Raw genomic sequence first — 21,071 nt, 5'->3', positions numbered from 1 at the left:
AGATTTATTTTTCCTTAAAGAAAAGACAACATTACCATAAATGTTTTTACTTTTCTTGAAAGGAAAATATAATATTCTTTCATATTTGGTTTATTCTTTCCTTTTAGGAAAAGGTTTTGAAGTAGCTAGTTCTTTTCTAGTAGGAAAGGTTTTAGGACTCTATAAATATAAGTTTGTTCCTTCTAAAACAATAACATCCACAATGTAGTCATTTAAGAGTCTTGTTTATGGGGAGATTTATTCTCTCTAAAGTTTCAATATTTTTCTTTATATTAGTTTTAATTTGATATAATAATATTTTGACTTTTAATATAGTTTTATATGTCATTTAATTTATCGTCTTATGATTTGCAGTTGTATGTTTCCGCATAACGTCATATTCACTTCATAACTCAACAAGTGATGTCAGAGCACATGGTTCAACGATCCAATGGAACAAAGTTGAAGAATTGTTCAAGGCAGTTTCAAATCAATTTGTAATCAACGTGATGATAATGAAGATTTTTGTGCTACTACATGTGGAGAAAATTTTCAAATATATTTTCAACAATATCCTGTTGCTCCATCCTTTAAAACAAAAACGATTTTCAACTCATGCTTATTTTATAGCATGGGCTCCAACTTTCAACCCCTACAAATTTTAATGCTCGGGCTCCACTTTTAACTCATGTATCTTTACTTTTAACGCATGAGCTCCGCTTTTAACTCATGCATCTTACTTTTTAACGCATGAACTCCACTTTCAACTCATGCATATTACTTTTAACGCATGAGCTTCACTTTCAAACATGTTCATCACTTTTAACACAGGGCTCCCAGTTTTAACCCATATCAATTTTAAATCATGGTAAGCAGCAGTGATACATGACGATTGTGTGAAGAAAGAGGATCAAGATATATAGAGTCATATATATTGTAAGCTTCCGCATGACGCTCAATCACCCTTCAGAACCCAACAAGAGGTATCAGAGCCCTAATCACCTTCAGAATCCAACAATTACAATGTATAAATGAATTTATACAAAACTGAACAATTTGTAGAAAATTGGATGTTTGTAGCGAATTATATAAATCAAAAGCTCATAGCAAACATAAAATTGCTATGGAGTGCAATTATGCAAACTATAACATACAAATATGATTTTTATGTTTGCTATATGTGAAAGTTGCTCAATAAAAATTGGGTTGGGTCTTCACCCGTCCAAGTTTACTTTGAACTCAAATGGGCTAAAAATCAGATTGGGTCATGACCTATTCAATTTGACCCGCTTAATCTAGATAATTTTAACATATTGGTATTTAACTTTTATTGTCACAATTTGAATTTTAACTCAAGAAATTTTTAAAAAAGAAATTACAAATGGATAGATAAATCCTAAAAAATATAAAATAAATGGTAATGCATATCTTTAATATATGAACATTCATTACATCAATGTATATAAAGAGTCTTAAAACGGGTTGAAATTGGAGATTAAATGAGATTCTTTTAAAATGGGGTTAATATTTAAATGCGTTGAGATTGAACTCAATTCAATTATCTTGAGCCCAACCCTTAAAATTTTGGATGAATTGGACGGGTTACTTATAGTTAGTCTATTTTTTACACTCTTACATAATACCATAACCCAGCACTTTCTTTATGATGGCGATTCTAAAACAATCGAAGTGACAAAATGTTTAATTGTTCGTCTTATCTTAATTGTGATGGTTAGAGGTGGTAAATGGATGGATTAATCTGAATTCGGTCCAATTAAGAAGTGGTGCGTTAAAAAAATAAGTGGATTAAAGTTACTTAAGTAAAATAGGCTAAGATGCGTACAAAACTAATTTGGCTTAATTTTTTACTAAACTTTAATTGGTATATTTTATTTTTTAATTATATTTTAACATCTAATAAAATTATTATTTTCTTTATGAGATTATATATATAACATAGCAAAATTAAAATATCTTTTCAAAAATTTTCATTGATCCGTTTCGACTAGATATCAATCAAAATTTTAATGGAATGAAAGAGTTGAGTGAAATGAATAGCTAATTTTTTCATTAATTTATGATCAATTTAACCAAGTGACTTTTGGGTGGATTAATGGCACATTCATTTATTAATTTATGTCATTATAACAAAATCACTTTTTAGCGGCAATGAATATACACATCAACAAAGAATGATAAAGTTTTTAACCACATTAGTTAATTGTCATTAGATCTAGCATTGTTGTAGGTATTAGGGACATTTACAAAGAGTGTTAAATCCTCCTAAAAAATATGTTTTTAGCGTCAATTAAGCTACTGCCATTGATTAATTACTGCTAAAAATCATTTTTAATATAGTGTGTATCAATTCAACCTCTTGTAAAAAAAATGTACCTCCTATTTTGATCGTGCAAAATTAGTGCTGTATTAATTTGTAACATATCATCAATGTATAACAGAACATACATGTTATTAAGTTGGAGGTACAACATAAGCTAAACTAGTAGTTATTTCTAGCTATAATCCAATTGATCAAAGTGGACTAGCTTTTTATTCCTTGTTTTTATTTATTATTGATATAGATTCATAATATATATGCATATTGGATATTAGAATGATCAATCATTTGATGGAAACAACTTCTTGTAGGCATTTGTTAAAGCCACATTTGTGGTATTAAATCCACCATCAAGTATGAGATTATGTCCACTCATATATTTGGAATCATCACTTGCCAAGTACAACACTCCATTTGCTACATCTTGTTCATCCAATAAAGCTCCTTTCAAATTTCCTCCTTCTTCAAACCATTTGTCTGCCTTTTGTTTATCTATTCCAAATCCATTTAGCATCAACGGTGTGCTAATGCAATAAGGAGAAACACAATTAACTCTTATTCCATATTTTCCTAATTCGACTCCGACGTTCGTTGAGAGCCCTAAAACTGCATTTTTTGAGGATGTAGAGGCGTGTGAGACACCAGTACCATATACCACGGTCGAAGCACTTGCCGTGAAAAGAATGACACCTTTCTTATTTGGAATCATCACTCTAGCAGCATGTTTCGCACAAAAAAATGCACCAACAACATTTACATCGAACACATCCTTAATTGTATCATAATCAACATCTAGAATGCTTGAAATTGGCTTACCTAATACACCAGCGTTACTGAACATTATGTCAAGCTTACCAAATTTGGCAATTGTTGCATCTACTGCGTTTTGAACATCTGATTCAATCGCGACATTACAATGGACAAATGTTATGTGTTCTGTGCCAATTTCTTTTACTAATGAATTTCCGAGATCATTTTGAATATCCGCAATTGTAACTTTTGCACCATGTTGAACAAAAAGTCTAGCTGTGGCTGCTCCTATACCACTAGCTCCACCAGTTATAATTGCTACCTTGCCTTCTAGCCTGCAAAAATAAGTTCAAATATAAATTAGTACTATTTTCAAGAACAATAATATAAATAGGGAAAATAAAAGAAAAGAAAATAACTTTTTGGCTATTGGGGATTGAAGAGAAGAAGTTGTCATTTTCTCAAACTAGAAAGCTCTGTGTTTTTCACATATTTAGATAGTCTCTATTTATAAGAAAATCATATACCTTTTAATTCTAATTCTTCCCAAATGCCTGATAATACTAATGAGTAATGTGTCAAAAGGTCTATTACTACCCTACTCGTTATACATTAATTTTGTTTCTACCAGAAATGTACATTATGCCCAATACATTATTTAACAGTAATGTCTTTATGATTTGAATATTTTTTACTCATTGCTATTAAGGGGGACGGGGAAACCTAGCTAGTTCCTAGTAGTTAGGCTTAACTTTGTCAAACTCAACTATTCTAGTAAAGAAATTTTACTTTATACTATAAATTACAACTACTCATATTTGTGTGAAAATAATATTTTCTCTTATTTTATACTATACTCCCTCTATCACTACTTACTTGTTCACTTTTGAATTGACACACCTATTAAGAAAACAATTATTTACATAGTGAGTTTACCATTTTCCCCCTATTAATTATGAAGTTGATGAATTAAAAACTTAAGATTTTCAAAAAGTTATATCTTTTTCAAAGTAATTAATTTGAGGGTATAATAAGTAAAAAAAAATTGTCATTTCTTGATTTGTCAAAATTGACAAGTAATTAGGGACAACTAAAAAAGAAAAAGTGGACAAGTAATTATGGACAGAGGGAGTATGGCTTAATTTAATTTGACATAAAATTTACAAATATATATATAAAAAAAAAAACTTGTTAGTTTATATTAGATTAAAAAAAAATACATTTATTATCTTAAAAATACTTTTTAAATTTTATGGTCTTTAAATATATCATGTCATATTTATAAACATCAGGTTTAGGGTTTTAAAAGTTAAAACTATGATAACTTTCGAGAATTTAGGGGTACGTGGCTAATCTCATAAACTTGGTAATTAAGAAGCTATGTGAATGTGACTATTAGAAGGGTAATTAGCTCTAGCTAGGGGTGTACAAAATAGAACCGAAAACTGAACCAAACCTTAAATCGAGTCAACTCGAAAAAAAACCCGACTAGTGGTTTGGTTTGACTTGGTTTGATTTTGGAAAAAAAAAATCGACTATATTTGGGTTGGTTTGGTTTTAACTAAAAAAAACCAACCTGAGACTAAACCAACCCAAATTTATATAAATAATTTTAAAATTTTATTTTATACATAAAAATATTTACTTTGATATAATTTTTAAGTATTTCTTATACTTTTCCATAGTTTTTATCTTTTAATATATTATTTCAAGTTTGAAACTTAGAATTATGAATGGGCCAATAAAGATTATAGTCCATAGATGTTGGTAATTATAATAAAGCTTAAATCAAAATCAAAGTAATACTAATGCAAAAAGAAAATTAATTCAACACTAAGAATGACAATAATATTGAATATTTGTTCTTTAGTTTTACATTGGTTTAGACAATTAAAATACATAATCTAATTTTAATTTTCTTTAATATTTAGTCATGTAACTAATACTTATTAAACTTAATTTTAGCATGATTTAGTACTTTTAAATTATGATAATTTTCATTATGACTTGTTAATTTGCAATATTTGTTTTACGCGATTTCATTATTATTATTTTTGTTGGATATTTTAGTGTCATTAATCATATTATATTGTGTTATATTTTTAAGAAACACCTTAGATAGTTGTATTTTGGTAGGACTAAAGAAATATTTGAAGTACAAGTAAATTATATGTTTGTATGAATACTTTACCGGAAAAACCCGAAAACCCGAAAAAACCCGAGGTTGAAAAACCCGAGTTTTATTGGTTTGGTTTGGTTTATAAATTTAAAAATCCAACACAAATGGTTTGGTTTGATATTTGAAAAACCTAAACCAACCCGGCCATGTACACCCCTAGCTCTAGCCTCTAGCCTATAGACGGAAGGTTCGAAATTTTCGTAGAAATAATCTCTCATAATATCTTACCATTTGAATAGAAGAATATAATTTTTGAAATATCTTACGTATAAAAATGAGGATTTTGGCGTGTGAAAATAAAATTTTCTAAAATAAATTACATAAATTAAAAACAAGTTTGTAAAGCTACAAAATCAAATCTCCCAAAATTTTCAGTGAGGAAAGAAAAAGTGTTACTTTTTTTTTTAAAAAAAAATAGAAATCTTTTCAGTATTTCAATAAAAATATGTTTTCGACATGCGTTTTTTCAATGAGCGAATTCAATGAAAAATAAATGAAAAAAATCATATTTCGTAATACAATTTGAATTTATGATAGATAAAACATCTATTCATAATAGTGTATGATTAATGGGAGAGAGGGATTTCCTATATTGTATTTTAGAATAAAATAGATTTTTATACCTCAAAAGCTATCTAATCATTTTTTTTCCTTAAAAAAAAAAGGGGAAACTAAGCCAATACTCCATAAAAGTAAAATAATTATAAATATGTACTTTTTTACATTCATACCCCATTAAATAATTACACTATATATCCCCAACTAATTTCACTTAACTGATACTAAATAAATATCATATATTATTTCGGTATCATTAAAACTGATAATTTCGATTAATTGATACTGAATCAATATATATATATATTGTGTTGGTAACACTAAGGTTTCTTGTTCAAAGGTAAAGATATTTCTTTTAGAAAGTTAGAGGTGTTTGAGTCAACTTTTCAGAGAGAAAAATTTGAAGTGTTTTGCTAAAGAATAAAAAAGAAGAAGAAACAAAAGAAGAAGAACAAAGAATACATTATATTGTAGAGGTGAAATTTTGATCACTTACTATTTATTAAAAAAAAGTGTAGGCGAGCGTTTTGTAAGAGTAAATAATACATGAACCAGGGGTGGGTTTTTGGGTCAATAGGATTGAACATGAAAATTTCAATTTGGATTTTTTGATTTCGGGATTTAGGAACTTATAGTTCAAATCCAATCTAAATAAACTCGAATTGAATTGGATTTCTCAAGTTTAGTTGGATTAATTGATTTGAATATTCTAAAAAAAAATTATTTTGATTTTTAAGTCTTTAAGGCAGACCAGATAAATTATTTCTTACATTCAAGCAGTAATTATTGCTATTTTTAATTTTTAATTTTTTATGTGGTTACACTATTTATATCATTTAACATGTTATGTCTGATTGTATACTCACTATATCAAAATTAGTTTTTAGCCACAATCAATCAAATATCAAACACAATACATTTATGAAAATGACTTTTCAAATGAATTAATCAAACAAAAAATGCTTTAACTTTTTTTTCAAGAGAACTTTAAGAAAAAAAACCATTTTAAAGAAGTGTTCTAAATAAGCAATTTTTAACCGCAATATCAGATATGCTATAGAGTTTGTTGTCTGAAAAATAGAGAACTCTATATTTGGAGAATAAAATAGAAGATAGGGTTCTCTATTTTACTCTCCAACGTTTACACTCTATGTTACTCTCCAACCACCATAAATTAACCAGGCTTGGACCCTAACAGCAAGAATTGTTGTACAAATTAACGTACTGAGTTAAATTGTGCTCCAAGAACATGGCCTTCTGGTTTTTTTCTAAGGGGGAAAAGACAAAGAATAAGTGGTAGGTTTTGGGGTTTCACTCTGGAAGTTTGGTGCCTTCTGGTTAAACTATTGATCCCTTTGATGACTCTCCCTCTTCATCTTCCCGAGTTGCAGCGAAGAATCCGAACTATGGAAATTTGAATGGATTTGTGAGTTTTAACACATAAAAGGACACAAATTAAAAACGCCAAGTAAACACAGTGAACTTGACACATCACGATACCAATTCAATTTCAAACACCAATAGAACTTTGCAGCGGGATGTTGTTCTCATCGTTTAAGAGGACAAACAATTTTCTTTGAGACGAAAATCTATAGAAAACGTAAGCACACAAGGGCAATTACGGTTGTCATCCACCAATGAATCTATACAAATACACACTCCGTTCATGCTACGGTAGATAACCTCATTTCCAGTTTTCTTTTAATTCCAGAAATACGCACCAAATCCTTTAGAAGATCACTTCTGATAGCCAGGAGGTGGATAACCAGAGGCAGGATAGCCCGCAGGTGGATAGCCAGTAGGCGGATAGCCTGGAGCTGGATAAGCTTGTTGCGGAGGTGGTTGACCATAAGCTGGAGGAGGATATCCAACAGTTGGTGGGTAAGGCTGATCTAGTCGGGACATATGCTGCATAGGTGGCACTGCCATTGGTTGAGGACCGAACTTGCCATCTCTCTTGTCCATTTCAACCTTGTGTTGAGTCTGCATTGCTCATCAAACATAGTAATCTCAGATGTAAATTATTAAATAGGAAACCGTGGAAAGCTTACAAGCTCAGGTTGCTCGTAAGCTCCTCGATCTTTTTGATGACTATCTTTTTAACTTAATTTTTTTCCGCATAAACCATTGTCAATTTATAGTTATATAAGGAGAATCATTTCATGTTTTGATAAAGTTGAATTGAGTTTCTTGCTTACCTGCATACAGGCACAAACCCTGCAATCAAGAAGATGCAGCATAGTTAGGAAAGAATTTTGAGCTACTGTTAATAGAGAGATACAGGATTATCAGAAAACAATATATGAAGATAATGTCCAGGAATAGAACGAATATAGAGAAGCTTACGTGCAGTAGACCATGTCAGACAAACATGACAGCAGCTGAGAAGCTTCCTGGATCTCCTCACTTCCAACAATCATAGCAACAATTGAAAATATGCAAGCAAGTTGTTGGAGGCAGAACATGAAACCCTACAAAGCAGGAAGAAATGTGTTACGAAATACCTTACGGATTCACTCAAAATTCAGTAAAAAGGGGAACTTGGAGAGAGAGAGAGAGAGAGAGAGAGAGAGAGAGTTTACAATAATGCAATTATCACATCGCGTTGTTTGTATGTTGAACTCATCTTGCAACATGAAGCGGGTGGAAGCCACTGAATTTCCAAAGCAGAGAAAAACCTGGTAGTTTCAAAGATAGATAATCCATCACTGCATCAGAATATTAAAGCACACGAGGCAATATAAGGGAGGTTGAAGATCAAAATACAACCCACCAAAATTATAGGTAGATACCACAGTTAGGATAAGATAATGTTTGATGTCGTATGCTGCATACATTCAAGGTGAAAACTTAAACTTATTGGCAGCCATCAGAAAATTCTCTTATTTCTAACTCAAGAACATTCTATGACTGACTTGAGTTTGCTTTTTAAGACAGAACGTTGTTTCCCAAGTGTGGCCAGGGAACTACTGGAAGGTTGCACGTTGCGACTAGAATGGTCGTCCAAAAAAGAGAACATGTTGGTTGACTGAATAAGGGAGGAGAAGCGCAATTCACCTGCCGAAGAAAGGAACCAATCGTCGGAGGAAAAAGGGTATCAGTCGCCTAAGCGATATACTTGAGAAGAGAGGAGATACTCCAGATAGTAAAGAAGAGAGGAGCAGTGCCAAACACCCAAAGAAGAGTGGAGAGTGCCCGTCACCAGAAAAAGGAGAGATGCTAATCATCACAAAGAGTGGGGCTGGTCACTGAAAAGAGGAGTGGCACTGGTGGGCAGAAAAAGAGCATCACAAGTTTCTGAAAGGGGATTAAGTACAGACCATCACAAGGTGGAGCCTGCACCAATTGTCAGAGGAGAGGAGAGTACAGCACAAAGCATATATCATATGACTGCCTACTGGTATGTGGAAGTTTGTAACTCTCTACAAAGATGTGGCGACTCTGACGCCGTGCGGAAAAACTAATGAATTAGCACGGACGCATGGCGCTCCTCATATAAAGTTTTAATCAGGTAAAGTAAAGAAAATAAACATTTTATGTACTTGAGAATATTCTTCTATTCAAATACAATTAATCAAAACAATTTTAAACTATAATTACATACATTTTATTTATATTCTAGTAGTAAGCAAAAAAAAAGGTAATCAACTTGGTGCTCACCTCAGTTGCTAAACAAAACTCAGGACAACGACTTTCTCCACACCGACCACTGCAGGGCATATAACCCGCACAGCATGTATACCTGTGAGACAGAAAATTTCATTATACCAAAGCTAGTACCACCAGGGATTGATGAAAGATAAATGTCATACCTTGTCATATCACCATAGAGAGCTCGTTTCCGAAGCAAATATGATGCACATGGTGCACTGCAGAATTGAGATTTAGCAAGGCAAATATATTACTTACTAAAAGGAGTTATCTCTTGAAGTAAAAAGAAGAAAACACTAGTTACACAATACCCGAAATGTATAGGAAGAATCCAGTTAAAGAATACAACAACAACAACAAACACAGAATAGTCCCACAAGTGTAGTCTGGGGAGGGAGAGTGAACACATACCTTACCCCTACCTTTGTGGGGTAGAGAGGTTGTTTCCAATAGACCTTCAACTCAAGAAAATCGGTTATAGAACAAGTTTCAGAGAAATGCAAGAAACAAAAGCTATGATGAAAATAATGAAGAAAGAGAAGTAGTGACAGTAATAATAGTAAGGATAACCAAAGTAGAAAAACAACAGTAGTAATTTTGTCCAAAAAAAAAAGAAAAAAAGAGAAAAAACAAAGGTAACAGATGGGTGCTCCAGACTAGACCCTGCTCTGCTCTACCTCTGGGAAAAGAGAAAACACTTGACTATCTCTAACTGTCTACCATAATCATTAACCTCCATGTTAAAGAATGTTAGCAATAAATATCTGGGAATCTAATCACAACAACACATATTGTGGGACATTCAGTTAAATTGATCATGAATCGATTTGATGATATGATTTTTCCAGAGTCACTAAAAAAAATTGGAAAGCACTCGCAAACTGGGATTAAAACCAAATAAACTAAAATCCGAGGAAAACATCCTTCACTATTTCTTGCTGTTCAGTACATTTAAAATTAGAAGTGCTCTAAATCATCACTGATATCCCCTAAAGAACCAAGATATTTCCAGTAAACAATTCCTCTTTTCTACTACAACAGCAACCCCTACCCCGTCTCCCTTCCCAAAATCCAATTTGGACTCGTAGTTCCAAATTGCACCATGTTTTACAGTATCTCACTTTAACTTTCTGCTTGATTTAACAGAAATCAACCATTCGTGACCGCACAGGCAGGCAGGTAGGTTGAAAGCAGAGAGATAATTCAGCTACCAGCCAAGTCAAAAAAACAAACAACCTTCCATTCCTTTTGGTGCAATTGGCGTAAATATCAATTGGTGCATCACTTTGCTTAATAAGTTAAAACTTGTTTGATAAGTTAGGTTTACTGAATAAATGTACATAAGACAACATTCAAAAAAAGGATAATCCAGATAAAGGAAACTACAAACAGCTGAATGTTATGGTCTTCCATATCTTCGGACATACTAGGTTAAACTTTTTAATTCGCGTCACACTGCAACAGCTCTCAATCGAACATCGAATTAAGCTTAAGATTGAAAGTTTCTTTCACTGGAACATTTGTTGTGTCTATTTTCTCTCTCTTCACTTGGCACCCATTCGATGGTGTTTGTTTGGGCTCCTTTTTTTTTTTTTTTTTACAATGGTGGTAGTGTGGAGCATCATATCTATCGTATCTGTTTTCACTTTCTTTCAGTAGTATTAACATTGTTCTCGTAGCTTATTGTCTTGGACTTTCTGTCACCCTGATGTTTCTTGTGCTTTGATTATCACATTATTTGGATGTTGTTATTGTTCCTTTTCTCCTGAGTGATATGTACTGCTCTCCTTTTGGTTGCCATGTCTTCTTCATCTCCGTATTTCCTTTTTCAAACTACTTTGAAAAGCTTTCCTTGAAGACCAAGGGTCTATCAGAAATAACCTCTCTACATCCATGAGTTAGATTAACAAACTGGCAAGCCGGGTTGAAAACTAAAGGGATCTAACAAAGCAGGTACTACTAGACTAAATCCTGCTTAACTAATAAGATGGACATAAATAGAAAACTTCAGCTACAACTTTTTTAAGCATTAAAACTCAATTCTAAAGAGCACACACAAACTAAGTCAAATCACCGCAATTCCTCTCAGCAAAACACTCGTTCCATCAAATCAACAATCGAAACATAAAATTCTCCTATAAACTACCAAATTTTTTTTTCAGTTTCAATTCATACAATAAGCATTCATTCAACAGATCAAAAATCAACAACATTAGATACATCATGAAAAAAAAAAAACACATACGTACCACCACAAAGCAAAGCAGCAATCTGCAACCAAAACAAAACAAAAAAAACGTATAAGCAACACACATAATAATCTTCAGTGGAATTACATATAGACAACTTGAAGGAGGTAGAGATTTACAAGGAGTATCAGCTTGGATTGTGCTCATAAGATCAGTGTGCCAAAGGTTGCGATAATTCTGTCGGACCTGCATCTTGTTCAAATACTCTTGCGACGCCATATCTGATCTCTGCTGAAGATTTGAGAGAAATGTAAATCAGAAACCCTAGATAAATCTCCTTTTTTGCTTTCAGTCAATGAAATGGGGAAAAGGAGTTTTTGCCAAGTCAATGTGAGTCGATATAAACAAAATTGAGACAATTTAAGCAAAAAAGTATAGAAAACGCTTGCGAAGTTTCCTCTTACACAGTTGGCGAAGACCTTCAAGCTGGGGTTGAAAATTAAAACCGTGGAGACGACGTTCTCTTTTTTTTTTTCTTCGCTTTTAAGCCAAAAGAAAAGTGGCAAAGCAAGTGGCTACAAACTGAAAAAATCACTTTCTCCGATTCAATTTATATGAGTTAATTTGATTTGACACCACATATAATTTAAATTAAGTTATACTTCTTTCGTTTTTTTTAATTGTCATGTTTTACTTTTCGATAATCAATTTAACCAATATTCAAAGGTAAATTATATTAGATTATATTAATTTGATATTTTAAAACAACATTTTAGATTTTATATAGAAAGTAATATAAATTGCAACTTTTTTCATATCAATATGATGAAAAATATATTTTAAAATGTTAGTCAAAATTCATATCGTTTAACCTTCAAAAAGGAAATTATGACAAGTAAAAAGGATCGAAGGAGTAGATATTTGTGTGACTATAAATCATTTCATATTAAGGATAAATTTGACATTTTAAAATTAAATTATTACTAAATATATAATTGTGTCATCTTATTTTAGATTGACTAAAAAAAGTAAGTAATATAAATTGGACAAAGGGAATAGTACAATACTCTCTCAGGTCCATTTTAGTTACAGTTCGTTTGGACATGCGAAATCATAATACTAAAGTTGGAGTTTTATTTGAATATACCATTTTATATTTTAAAATAAAATTTTAGAAAGTAATATAAATTGCAACATATTTCATATCTGATGAAAAAATATATTTTAATATGTAAAATATAAATTTATGGGTCAAATTTTACATTTAAAAAAATAAAATCATGATTTGAAATCTCAAATCATGTTTTTTTGAAAAATTTAGGATGTGAAATCATGATTTCAAATCGCATATTTAAAAACTGACTTAAAATCATAATACAAAATTACATGTCCAAACACAATCTGAGTATCATTTTATAAAATTAAGATACTATAATTAATTAACAATTTTATTTTTATTCAATAAATATGGAGAAGATTAATGTAGTAAAAACATGTAGTATTAAATTAAATTCAAAGAATAAATAAAAATAATTTAGTTAAATTGTCCTTTTAGTTAATATCTTCTTAAGAAGTATATAAAAAAAAATATGATAAGTAAAATGGACCAAGAGGAGAGTAGTAACTAAAAATCTTTTTTTAATGAAAAATGTTCAAATTAAAATTTCTTTCTATTTTAATTTAGGTAAACTTTTTGAAACAATGTAAATATTAAGAAAATAATAATGATTTTTAAGTTGGGATCTCAGATATATCATATATTTGTGCAGTACTAAAATCATATTTTTAAATTGATATATATAAACTTTTAAGTACATATTTACAATAATGCAATAGCATTCATTCAAATAAATAATAATTTTACAAAATTTAATCTTACCCTCAATTATTGTTTTTCTTGTTTAATGCCTTTTGCTTTCTTCATTTATTGTGAATGATGGTTTGAATAAAGTGGATTGTGCAATTGGTTGTTGATGAGGATGAAAGGTGTGAGAATCAAACTTGAAGGCAATTTGCAATTAATGTCTATTTAGACTTTTGATAAAATCAAATTCAAACGGTTCAATTCATTTAAATTTGGATGGATTATTGATATGTCTATTTATTATCTCAATTTATTTTTTAATATTTAAATGATTTATAATAATTAACAGTGATATGATAAAATTCTTATTTTATTTATTACTTCTTATGGATATATCAAATCAAATATGAACAAATAAACATATGCGGAAGGAGTAATAGTTTTAAGTAGCTACTATAATTAGTTAAGTTGACAATTAGTTGGATTAGCTGGATTTTGGATTAAAGAATATTTAGACAAAATTTGAGAATTGTTCCCTTGTATCTCGTCTTGAATGTCTACTCAATTGATCCATGTGTAGACATTTGAATTGTCGATTTCATATCTCTTTCTTCTTTAATTTACTCTAGTAAATTGTAAACGTCTAAATTAAGTTTTAAGATAGGTGCTCAATATATTTTATGTGAAGAGGAGATCGATGTGCAACTGCCTCGGTAAGAAGGTGTGAGAGATTGATCATAGTGGATTTGAGAAGGAATAAAGATAGAATAAAAAAATATTGAGGTGGGGTGATTTAGGTATGCTCACCGTAGACATAACCTTGATAGAAGGATATGGAGGATGAGGATTAGAATACAAGGTTAATAGGTAGTCGGATGTAGGGGTGACAAAATCAAATTCAACCCGTCCAATTTGATCCAATCCATTTAGGTTTGGGTTGGTTATTGACCCGCTAATTTGTTAGCTCAACCCATTTCAACCCATTAAAATTTGGGTTGATATTGATTTTTGAGAAATCTTGCCAAAATATTTCTAATTTTTTTAATATATTATATATAGTTATAATAATTTATTAGGTACTAAAAGCATATAAAATACTTCTTCCGTCCCTAATTACTTGTCCTTTTTTTTTTTAGTTGTCCCTAATTACTTGTCCATTTTAACAAATCAAGAAAGAACATTTTTTTTACATATTATACCCTCAATTAATTACTTTGAAAAAAAGTAAAAATTCTTGAAAATCTTAAGTTTTTAATTCATTAACTTCACAATTAATAGGGGTAAAATGGTAAACTCAATATGTCAATTATTGTTTTCTTAATNAACTATATTTATAGCATTTAATTTGAATTAATAGTTTGCTATTATATACAATTTTCCCATAAAAATTAGGCGGGCTGAGTTGACCCGTTACCTAACCTGTTTTGACCTAATCCATTTTGGCTCAAACAAATTTGGGTTGGGTTGGTTGGATCTTGACCCGTTTATTGTCTTGACTCATTTTGACCCGCCCAAAATTCACCCCAATTCGCCCAATTGTCACCCATAGTCAGATGTATTTCTTCTTTTTCTATGTATTAGTATTAATCTTATTTTTCATTATTTTAGGTTTCTATTACTATATGTCATTACTTTTGTTTTTGTTGCTACTGCCTCGATAAGCTGGTTTGCGTGTAAAATTAAAGTGAATTTATCGTTGTTGTTTTTCCTATGGAGTTACTAGTAATTCTCAAAACTTAGATTATACGAAAAGAAGTTTCAGATGTTTGAAGTTATCATTGCATAAAGAATTGGTGCAAAAAAAAAATTAGACTAAGAGAAAGGAATGGGAAAATGAGATAATTTATCGGATGATCACTCAACTATACTCTTTTCGTCCCATTTTATGTTGCACTTTGCGAATTTCAAAATTCAAACATATCTCTATCTTTAATCATAAGTTTTTCCTAGATCTTTATAACATTTTGAATTATCAATTACTTTTTACGTAATTTACAAATACATAAATTTCATTTCAAAAAGATTGAAGATTTTGTGCGCAAATTCTCAATCAAACTTAAACTGTTTTGACTCTCGAAAAAATACCAAGTAAATTGGGACAGAGCGAGTAGTTATTATTTCTATTGGTTGAGTGAATTCAGGGGAAAAGTAGTCNTTATTTTTCATTATTTTAGGTTTCTATTACTATATGTCATTACTTTTGTTTTTGTTGCTACTGCCTCGATAAGCTGGTTTGCGTGTAAAATTAAAGTGAATTTATCGTTGTTGTTTTTCCTATGGAGTTACTAGTAATTCGCAAAACTTAGATTATACGAAAAGAAGTTTCAAATGTTTGAAGTTATCATTGCATAAGAATTGGTGGAAAAAAAAACTAGACCTTAGAAAGGAATGGGAAAATGAGATAATTTCTCGAATGATCACTCAACTAAACTCTCTCCGTCCCATTTTATGTTGCACTTTGCGGATTTCAAGACTCAAACACAGATATCTATCTTTAATCATAAATTTTTCCTAGATCTTTTAAACATCTTGAATTATCAATTACTTTTTACGTAATTTATAAATATATAAATTTCATTTCAAAAAAATTGAAGATTATGTGTGCAAATTCTCGATCAAACTTAAATTGTTTTGACTCTCGGAAAAATACCAAGTAAATTGGGACAGAGTGAGTAGTTATTATTTCTATTGGTTGAGTGAATTCAGGGGAAAAGTAGTCCTGAAAAGCATTAAAATAATTAAAAGACTCTAAGTTCATGGAATAAGAATCTTTCACTTGATTTAGAGAAAGAAAGCTTTAGATACAAGCATTAAACCTGATAATTTACACACATAATTGACATCTGAAAAGTAGAAAAATCGCAATAAACAACAGCACCAGACAGGGAAAATGATAAGATAAAAGGTTGTATCTTCAACTCTTCAAGACCTGCTGCTCTTGAATGGAATAGCTCTGATGATTATCTGATGGTAAACTGCAGCAAGAGCTGCTCCAATGAATGGTCCAACCCAGAAGATCCACTGAAAATTATCAGGAAAAAACAACACTTTTAGTTAAAACATAATAACACAACAACACGCCTTTCAAAATGTCGGAAAATTTGTCATCTCGACGTGCTTCTAAGTTAAAGACTTACGTGGTCATCCCATGCCTGGTCTTTGTTGTAGATGATAGCAGCTCCAAGACTCCTGGCAGGGTTGATACCAGTTCCGGTGATTGGGATGGTGGCCAAATGAACCAAGAACACCGCGAATCCAATTGGAAGAGGTGCCAAAATCTGTCATAACAAAATTGTATATTATGATTCCTCATACATTGACTTGAATCTAGTACACAAAATCTATGTTGCTCAGACTCTTCAGAAATGCCAATGGATGCTTGTCGGAATTTACAAAGAATCCGACACGGGTTCGGCTGTATTTTTGGGAGAGTCAGAGCAACATAGCACAGAAGGCAGTGCCGCCAATGGGCCAATCTTGTCATAAGTTCTTAAGACAAGAATAGTTAAGTTATATTGTGTATGTATCAAACCATTTTACTCTCATTTTTTACCTCCTAAAGGTAAAAATCAAAACTTTGATCCAAAAAAGTACTCTAGCACTATTAAGCTAAAGTTATTGGTAGGACAAGAAAACACTTACAGGAACATGTGAATCTCTAGCACTTCTTTTGGCATCTGTGGCAGAGAAAACAGTGTAGACAAGGACAAAAGTGCCAATAATCTCAGCACCAAGTCCATCACCTTTAGTGTAACCAGGATTAACAACATTAGCACCACCATTAAGTCTCTCATAAGGTCCAACCATGAAACCCTTCACAACACCAGCACCACAGATGGCACCAAGGCACTGCATCACTATATAGAACACTGCCCTTGTTAAAGACAGTTTCCTTGCCAAGAACAGACCAAATGTCACAGCTGGATTAATGTGTCCTCCTGTTTCAGTACAAAATAGGGACTCAGTACATGTAAAAAATGATGCTCAGCCTATTCAACCCCAAAAACTAGCTGACTCATCAACAGATAAACAATTCACAATTCTTTAAATTTTAAAATTTAACTCCACTTGTGTGAGCTCACTCACATCACCAGTCTTAAGCTCCGATAAACGAGGAGGGTTGTCGAGGATCAATCGGAAACAACCTCTCTGAGATAGGGGTAACTGCATACATCTTAACCTGCTCAGACTCCACTCGTGAAATTACACTAAGTTCATTGTAATTATATAGTCAAACTACTAACACAAACAAATTAAAACAAAGGGTTTTTGTGGGTATTGTAGTAGATCCATAAAAACAGTCCCCAAATGAAAATCAGTGACAACAAACAAAAAAAGATTACAACTTTACAGTATCATGAGCAAAAAAAACAAGATTTGAGCAAGAATTAAGTAGTACTATTAGTAACTAACCTGAAATACCAGCAGTACAGTAAACCAAAGCAAAGATCATACCACCAAAAGCCCAAGCAACTCCTTGAATACCCACAGAAGAACACAAACTATCAGACCTTTTAAGTCCCATAACAGTCAAGATTGTTATGTACAAGAACAAGAAAGTAGCCATAAACTCAGCAATTCCAGCTCTGTAAAAAGACCATGATGACAATTCCCCTGGTTCAAACAGAGGAGCTGGTGGTGGCTCCTTGTAATCCTTGTCTGTTTGAGCAGCTGTCCCCAATGGCTGAGTCTCTCTGTACTTGTTTGCTCCAAGATTAACATCTTCTTCTTTGTTTTCTGCCATTTTTTTTTTCCTCACTCACTTTTTTCTCTTCTCTCTGTATTATTGAATGCTCAATGGAATCCAAGAAAAGGAAGTAAGGTGCTGAGACAAGGATAAGGTTTGTCTTATTTTATAGTGGAGAACACATCATTTACACCAATATAAAATACGGTACAATTTTTTTTTTCTTTTTTCACTTAGTTGTATAATAATTTATTGAGTTGTTATAATCTTTTTGTAAGGTTGCTTAATTTGTTAATGGCAAATTATGAAGTCTACTACAGAGTGAAAGTATTATGAGAGAAGTATTGTAAACACCATTGAATTTGACGTAAATTATTAATTTCGTTTTTGAATGATTAACAGTCTTAAAAACACCCCTCTACTTGACTAACTATACTTAGATACACCCACGATCGGCCACATGATAGGACAAGTGGTCTCAAAATCTTAATAAAAAGCGGAGAGAATTGTTAAAAATACTCTCAAACTTGACGAAGATTTATGAACGTATTTCACTCATGTTACAAGATCAGAAGTGTATTTAAGTTCAGATAGTCAAGTAAATAAGTGTTTTTAAGATTGCCATAATTGTACCGAGTTTAAGTGTGTTTTCAATACATTGTCTTTGGTAACAAAAGAAGAGAAGGCTTTGAATTATGAAAGTCTCTATTCAAGGGGTGACCTAATAGTTAATAAAGTGAGTTGAGAATATAAGATTTTCTATTCAAATTTTAATAGAGACAAAACATTTGATTGATTTCTATTTGTTTTAGTTTTAGTGGATAGAGTTAACTAGTACATCAATTATCGATAAAAAATGATAGATACTTTATAAAATTAATTTGAGGTGCGCAAAAACTGATCCAAAAGATAATCACTCTAAAAAATAATAATCATGAAAGTTAGGGATGCTTGACAATTTTTTCTATGGCTTAATTAGTTGTCCTTATCTTCTACAGAGTGTCACATAGTTTATTTCTTGAAAAAGCACATACTCTTCCATTTGATTTGCTGGTCGGGCCAACTTAATTCACCTAATCTTCAAATAGTTGCAACAAAGGCCAGCTAAGCAAAAACTTTGAAATTTGAATTGCCATTATAAAAAATGATTTCTTTTTATTACACTATTAGGCAAAGGAAAGACTATTCCAACACTTTTTTTTTTAAAACCATAAGAGATCGTTTGATCTGTAAACAAAGTTGCAGTAAAATTAAAATTATATGCATAAATCTCAATAAGGAAATAAAATAATAATAAATTATTTTCTGACGTCCTTAATAAAGGGCGACTTAGGTAGGATTGACAAACTTTTAAGCTTATGAATTTTTGAAGATAAGGTGCACATGACATCTTAGACGAATTTCACAATCAAATGAACGAGGCAAGTGAAGAGCTTTACAAGGCTTAACTCAAGTTTACATGATACACACAACATTTGGGATCAATGTAGCCTAGAAGAAAGGTAAATCAATATGGACCTAGGGCCAAAGATGACAATGCGTGTCATGGACTTAGATTGTAAAAAAATATGATTTCAAAGCATGTATATTGCCAGCACAATGGTGGGACAAACCTCAATGAGGACGCTTAGTTTCTAAAAGGGGAGTGTATGTGACGTTCCTGATAGAATGCGATCTGACGAAGGTGGGTTAAGTATGATTGATAGACTTTTAGGTTGATAAGCTTTTGAAGATGGGCTGCAACATAACATCTTAGTGAATTCTGTACCGAATTGGGAGAGGAAAGTAAAGAGCTTTAAGTCATAAATCAAGTTCACATGGTACATACACTTTTGGAGCTCGATGTGGAAATACATTCAATCGGGTCGTAGGCTTAAATCATACTATACGTGTCATATAATGCGATCTTAATATATTTTTTTGGTATCTTTGCTGATAAATATTTTGATAAATTGGTTTGGTTATATATATATATATTATATATTCCGTTTTATTATATTGTCTCGAATTGTTATCCACTACAGAGTTTGATATAAACATGATAATACTATAATTATAGTATAAACACTTTAGAAATTGCTTATTCCGTTAATTAAAAAATTCTATTAAACATGAAATGATTTATATAGCTATATAATTTTGTTTCAAATAATTTATTGTGACTAAAAAAGTTTTATTGCTACAGTAACTTTTATCACACGACGACAACTTATGATACAGCTACAAAAATCTATTGCAACAATAGTTTTCTAGTTATTTAGGTAATTATTGCCACCACTATAAATAATTATAACAAAATTGAGAAATTAACTTTGCCAAATCAATCTTCATAGCTAAATTTTTCTGTGAATTTGCAAATAACATAAAATGAGATGACTATATTAGTTTGAGCATAACTTCACTATTTTATCAAATACTACTCCCTCCGTTCCATTTTATATGTCACTTTTTTAATTTGCACTTGCATTAAGAAATAATGTAATTTTACCCTTCTATCCTTATTTAATATTTTATTAAGTCAACTTTATAATAAATGATGAATATATTTTCAAGATTAATTAACTACTCTATCAAGGATATAATAGGCAAAATATGGTGATTTATGCATAAATTTTATAAAATGACAAGTATTGTGGTCCAACTACAACAACAACATACCCAGTGAAATCCCACTAGGTGGGGTCTGAGGAGGGTAGAGTGTACGCAGACCTTGCCACTACCTCGTGCAAGATAGAGGGTCCAACTATTTATAGAAATGAATGACATATAAAATGGACGGAGGGAGTAGTAATTATTATACAACACATGAATAAAGCATTTCTAACCACTAATTATATTATTTAGACAAACCACTACAAAACAAAAACAACAAAAAAGAATCTTATTATAATGGTGATTATGGGCGGTGGGATTATCTAAGCAAAGCTAAATAAAGC

At 31.3% G+C, this 21,071-nt stretch overlaps 4 protein-coding genes across 5 annotated transcripts in view; 1 reads left to right on the top strand and 3 right to left on the bottom strand.

Moving 5' to 3' along the window:
* The window catches only part of LOC125862030 (uncharacterized), a 60,799-nt gene that overhangs the window by 14,598 nt on the left and 25,130 nt on the right, over positions 1-21,071 (top strand). The window lies entirely within an intron of this gene.
* Positions 2,598-3,524, bottom strand: LOC125862036 (secoisolariciresinol dehydrogenase-like). Its single transcript, XM_049542011.1, has 2 exons — positions 3,487-3,524; positions 2,598-3,402 (listed from the first exon to the last, which is right to left on the bottom strand). The coding sequence occupies exons 1-2, from the start codon at positions 3,522-3,524 to the stop codon at positions 2,598-2,600; spliced, it is 843 nt and encodes a 280-aa protein (XP_049397968.1).
* LOC125862038 (uncharacterized) lies at positions 7,279-12,214 on the bottom strand. 2 transcript variants are annotated; one of them, XM_049542014.1, is made up of 9 exons: positions 12,109-12,214; positions 11,824-11,932; positions 11,705-11,726; positions 9,617-9,673; positions 9,465-9,546; positions 8,387-8,482; positions 8,151-8,275; positions 8,003-8,021; positions 7,279-7,787 (listed from the first exon to the last, which is right to left on the bottom strand). In XM_049542014.1, the coding sequence occupies exons 2-9, from the start codon at positions 11,921-11,923 to the stop codon at positions 7,542-7,544; spliced, it is 747 nt and encodes a 248-aa protein (XP_049397971.1). In that variant the 5' UTR covers positions 11,924-11,932; positions 12,109-12,214; the 3' UTR covers positions 7,279-7,541. The 2 variants fall into 2 exon arrangements, with proteins under 2 accessions (XP_049397971.1, XP_049397970.1); XM_049542013.1 differs by having other exon boundaries at positions 11,824-11,935; positions 12,109-12,180.
* LOC125862035 (probable aquaporin PIP-type pTOM75) lies at positions 16,202-18,317 on the bottom strand. The gene is made up of 4 exons (XM_049542010.1): positions 17,862-18,317; positions 17,091-17,386; positions 16,586-16,726; positions 16,202-16,469 (listed from the first exon to the last, which is right to left on the bottom strand). Exons 1-4 carry the CDS (start codon positions 18,190-18,192, stop codon positions 16,371-16,373), a joined length of 867 nt encoding a protein of 288 aa, XP_049397967.1. The 5' UTR covers positions 18,193-18,317; the 3' UTR covers positions 16,202-16,370.

The sequence above is a fragment of the Solanum stenotomum genome, chromosome 4, assembly GCF_019186545.1.
Source record: "Solanum stenotomum isolate F172 chromosome 4, ASM1918654v1, whole genome shotgun sequence".
Lineage (NCBI taxonomy): Eukaryota > Viridiplantae > Streptophyta > Magnoliopsida > Solanales > Solanaceae > Solanum > Solanum stenotomum.
This window is presented reverse-complemented; position numbering and strand designations above follow the sequence as displayed.

Bases quoted from the DNA above. Each gene is read 5' to 3' on its own strand.
- LOC125862036 (XM_049542011.1), bottom strand. From the start codon at position 3,524: ATGACAACTTCTTCTCTTCAATCCCCAATAGCCAAAAA. The intron at 3,403-3,486 runs GTTATTTTCTTT...TTATTTTTGCAG, and splicing joins CAATCCCCAATAGCCAAAAA to GCTAGAAGGCAAGGTAGCAA.
- LOC125862038 (XM_049542014.1), bottom strand. From the start codon at position 11,923: ATGGCGTCGCAAGAGTATTTGAACAAGATGCAGGTCCGACAGAATTAT. The intron at 11,727-11,823 runs GTAAATCTCTAC...TTTTGGTTGCAG, and splicing joins AATCCAAGCTGATACTCCTT to ATTGCTGCTTTGCTTTGTGG. The intron at 8,276-8,386 runs GTAAACTCTCTC...CCTGCTTTGTAG, and splicing joins GATGTGATAATTGCATTATT to GGTTTCATGTTCTGCCTCCA.
- LOC125862035 (XM_049542010.1), bottom strand. From the start codon at position 18,192: ATGGCAGAAAACAAAGAAGAAGATGTTAATCTTGGAGCAAACAAGTAC. The intron at 17,387-17,861 runs GTTAGTTACTAA...GTACTGAAACAG, and splicing joins CTGTACTGCTGGTATTTCAG to GAGGACACATTAATCCAGCT. The intron at 16,470-16,585 runs GTAAGTCTTTAA...GATAATTTTCAG, and splicing joins ACCAGGCATGGGATGACCAC to TGGATCTTCTGGGTTGGACC.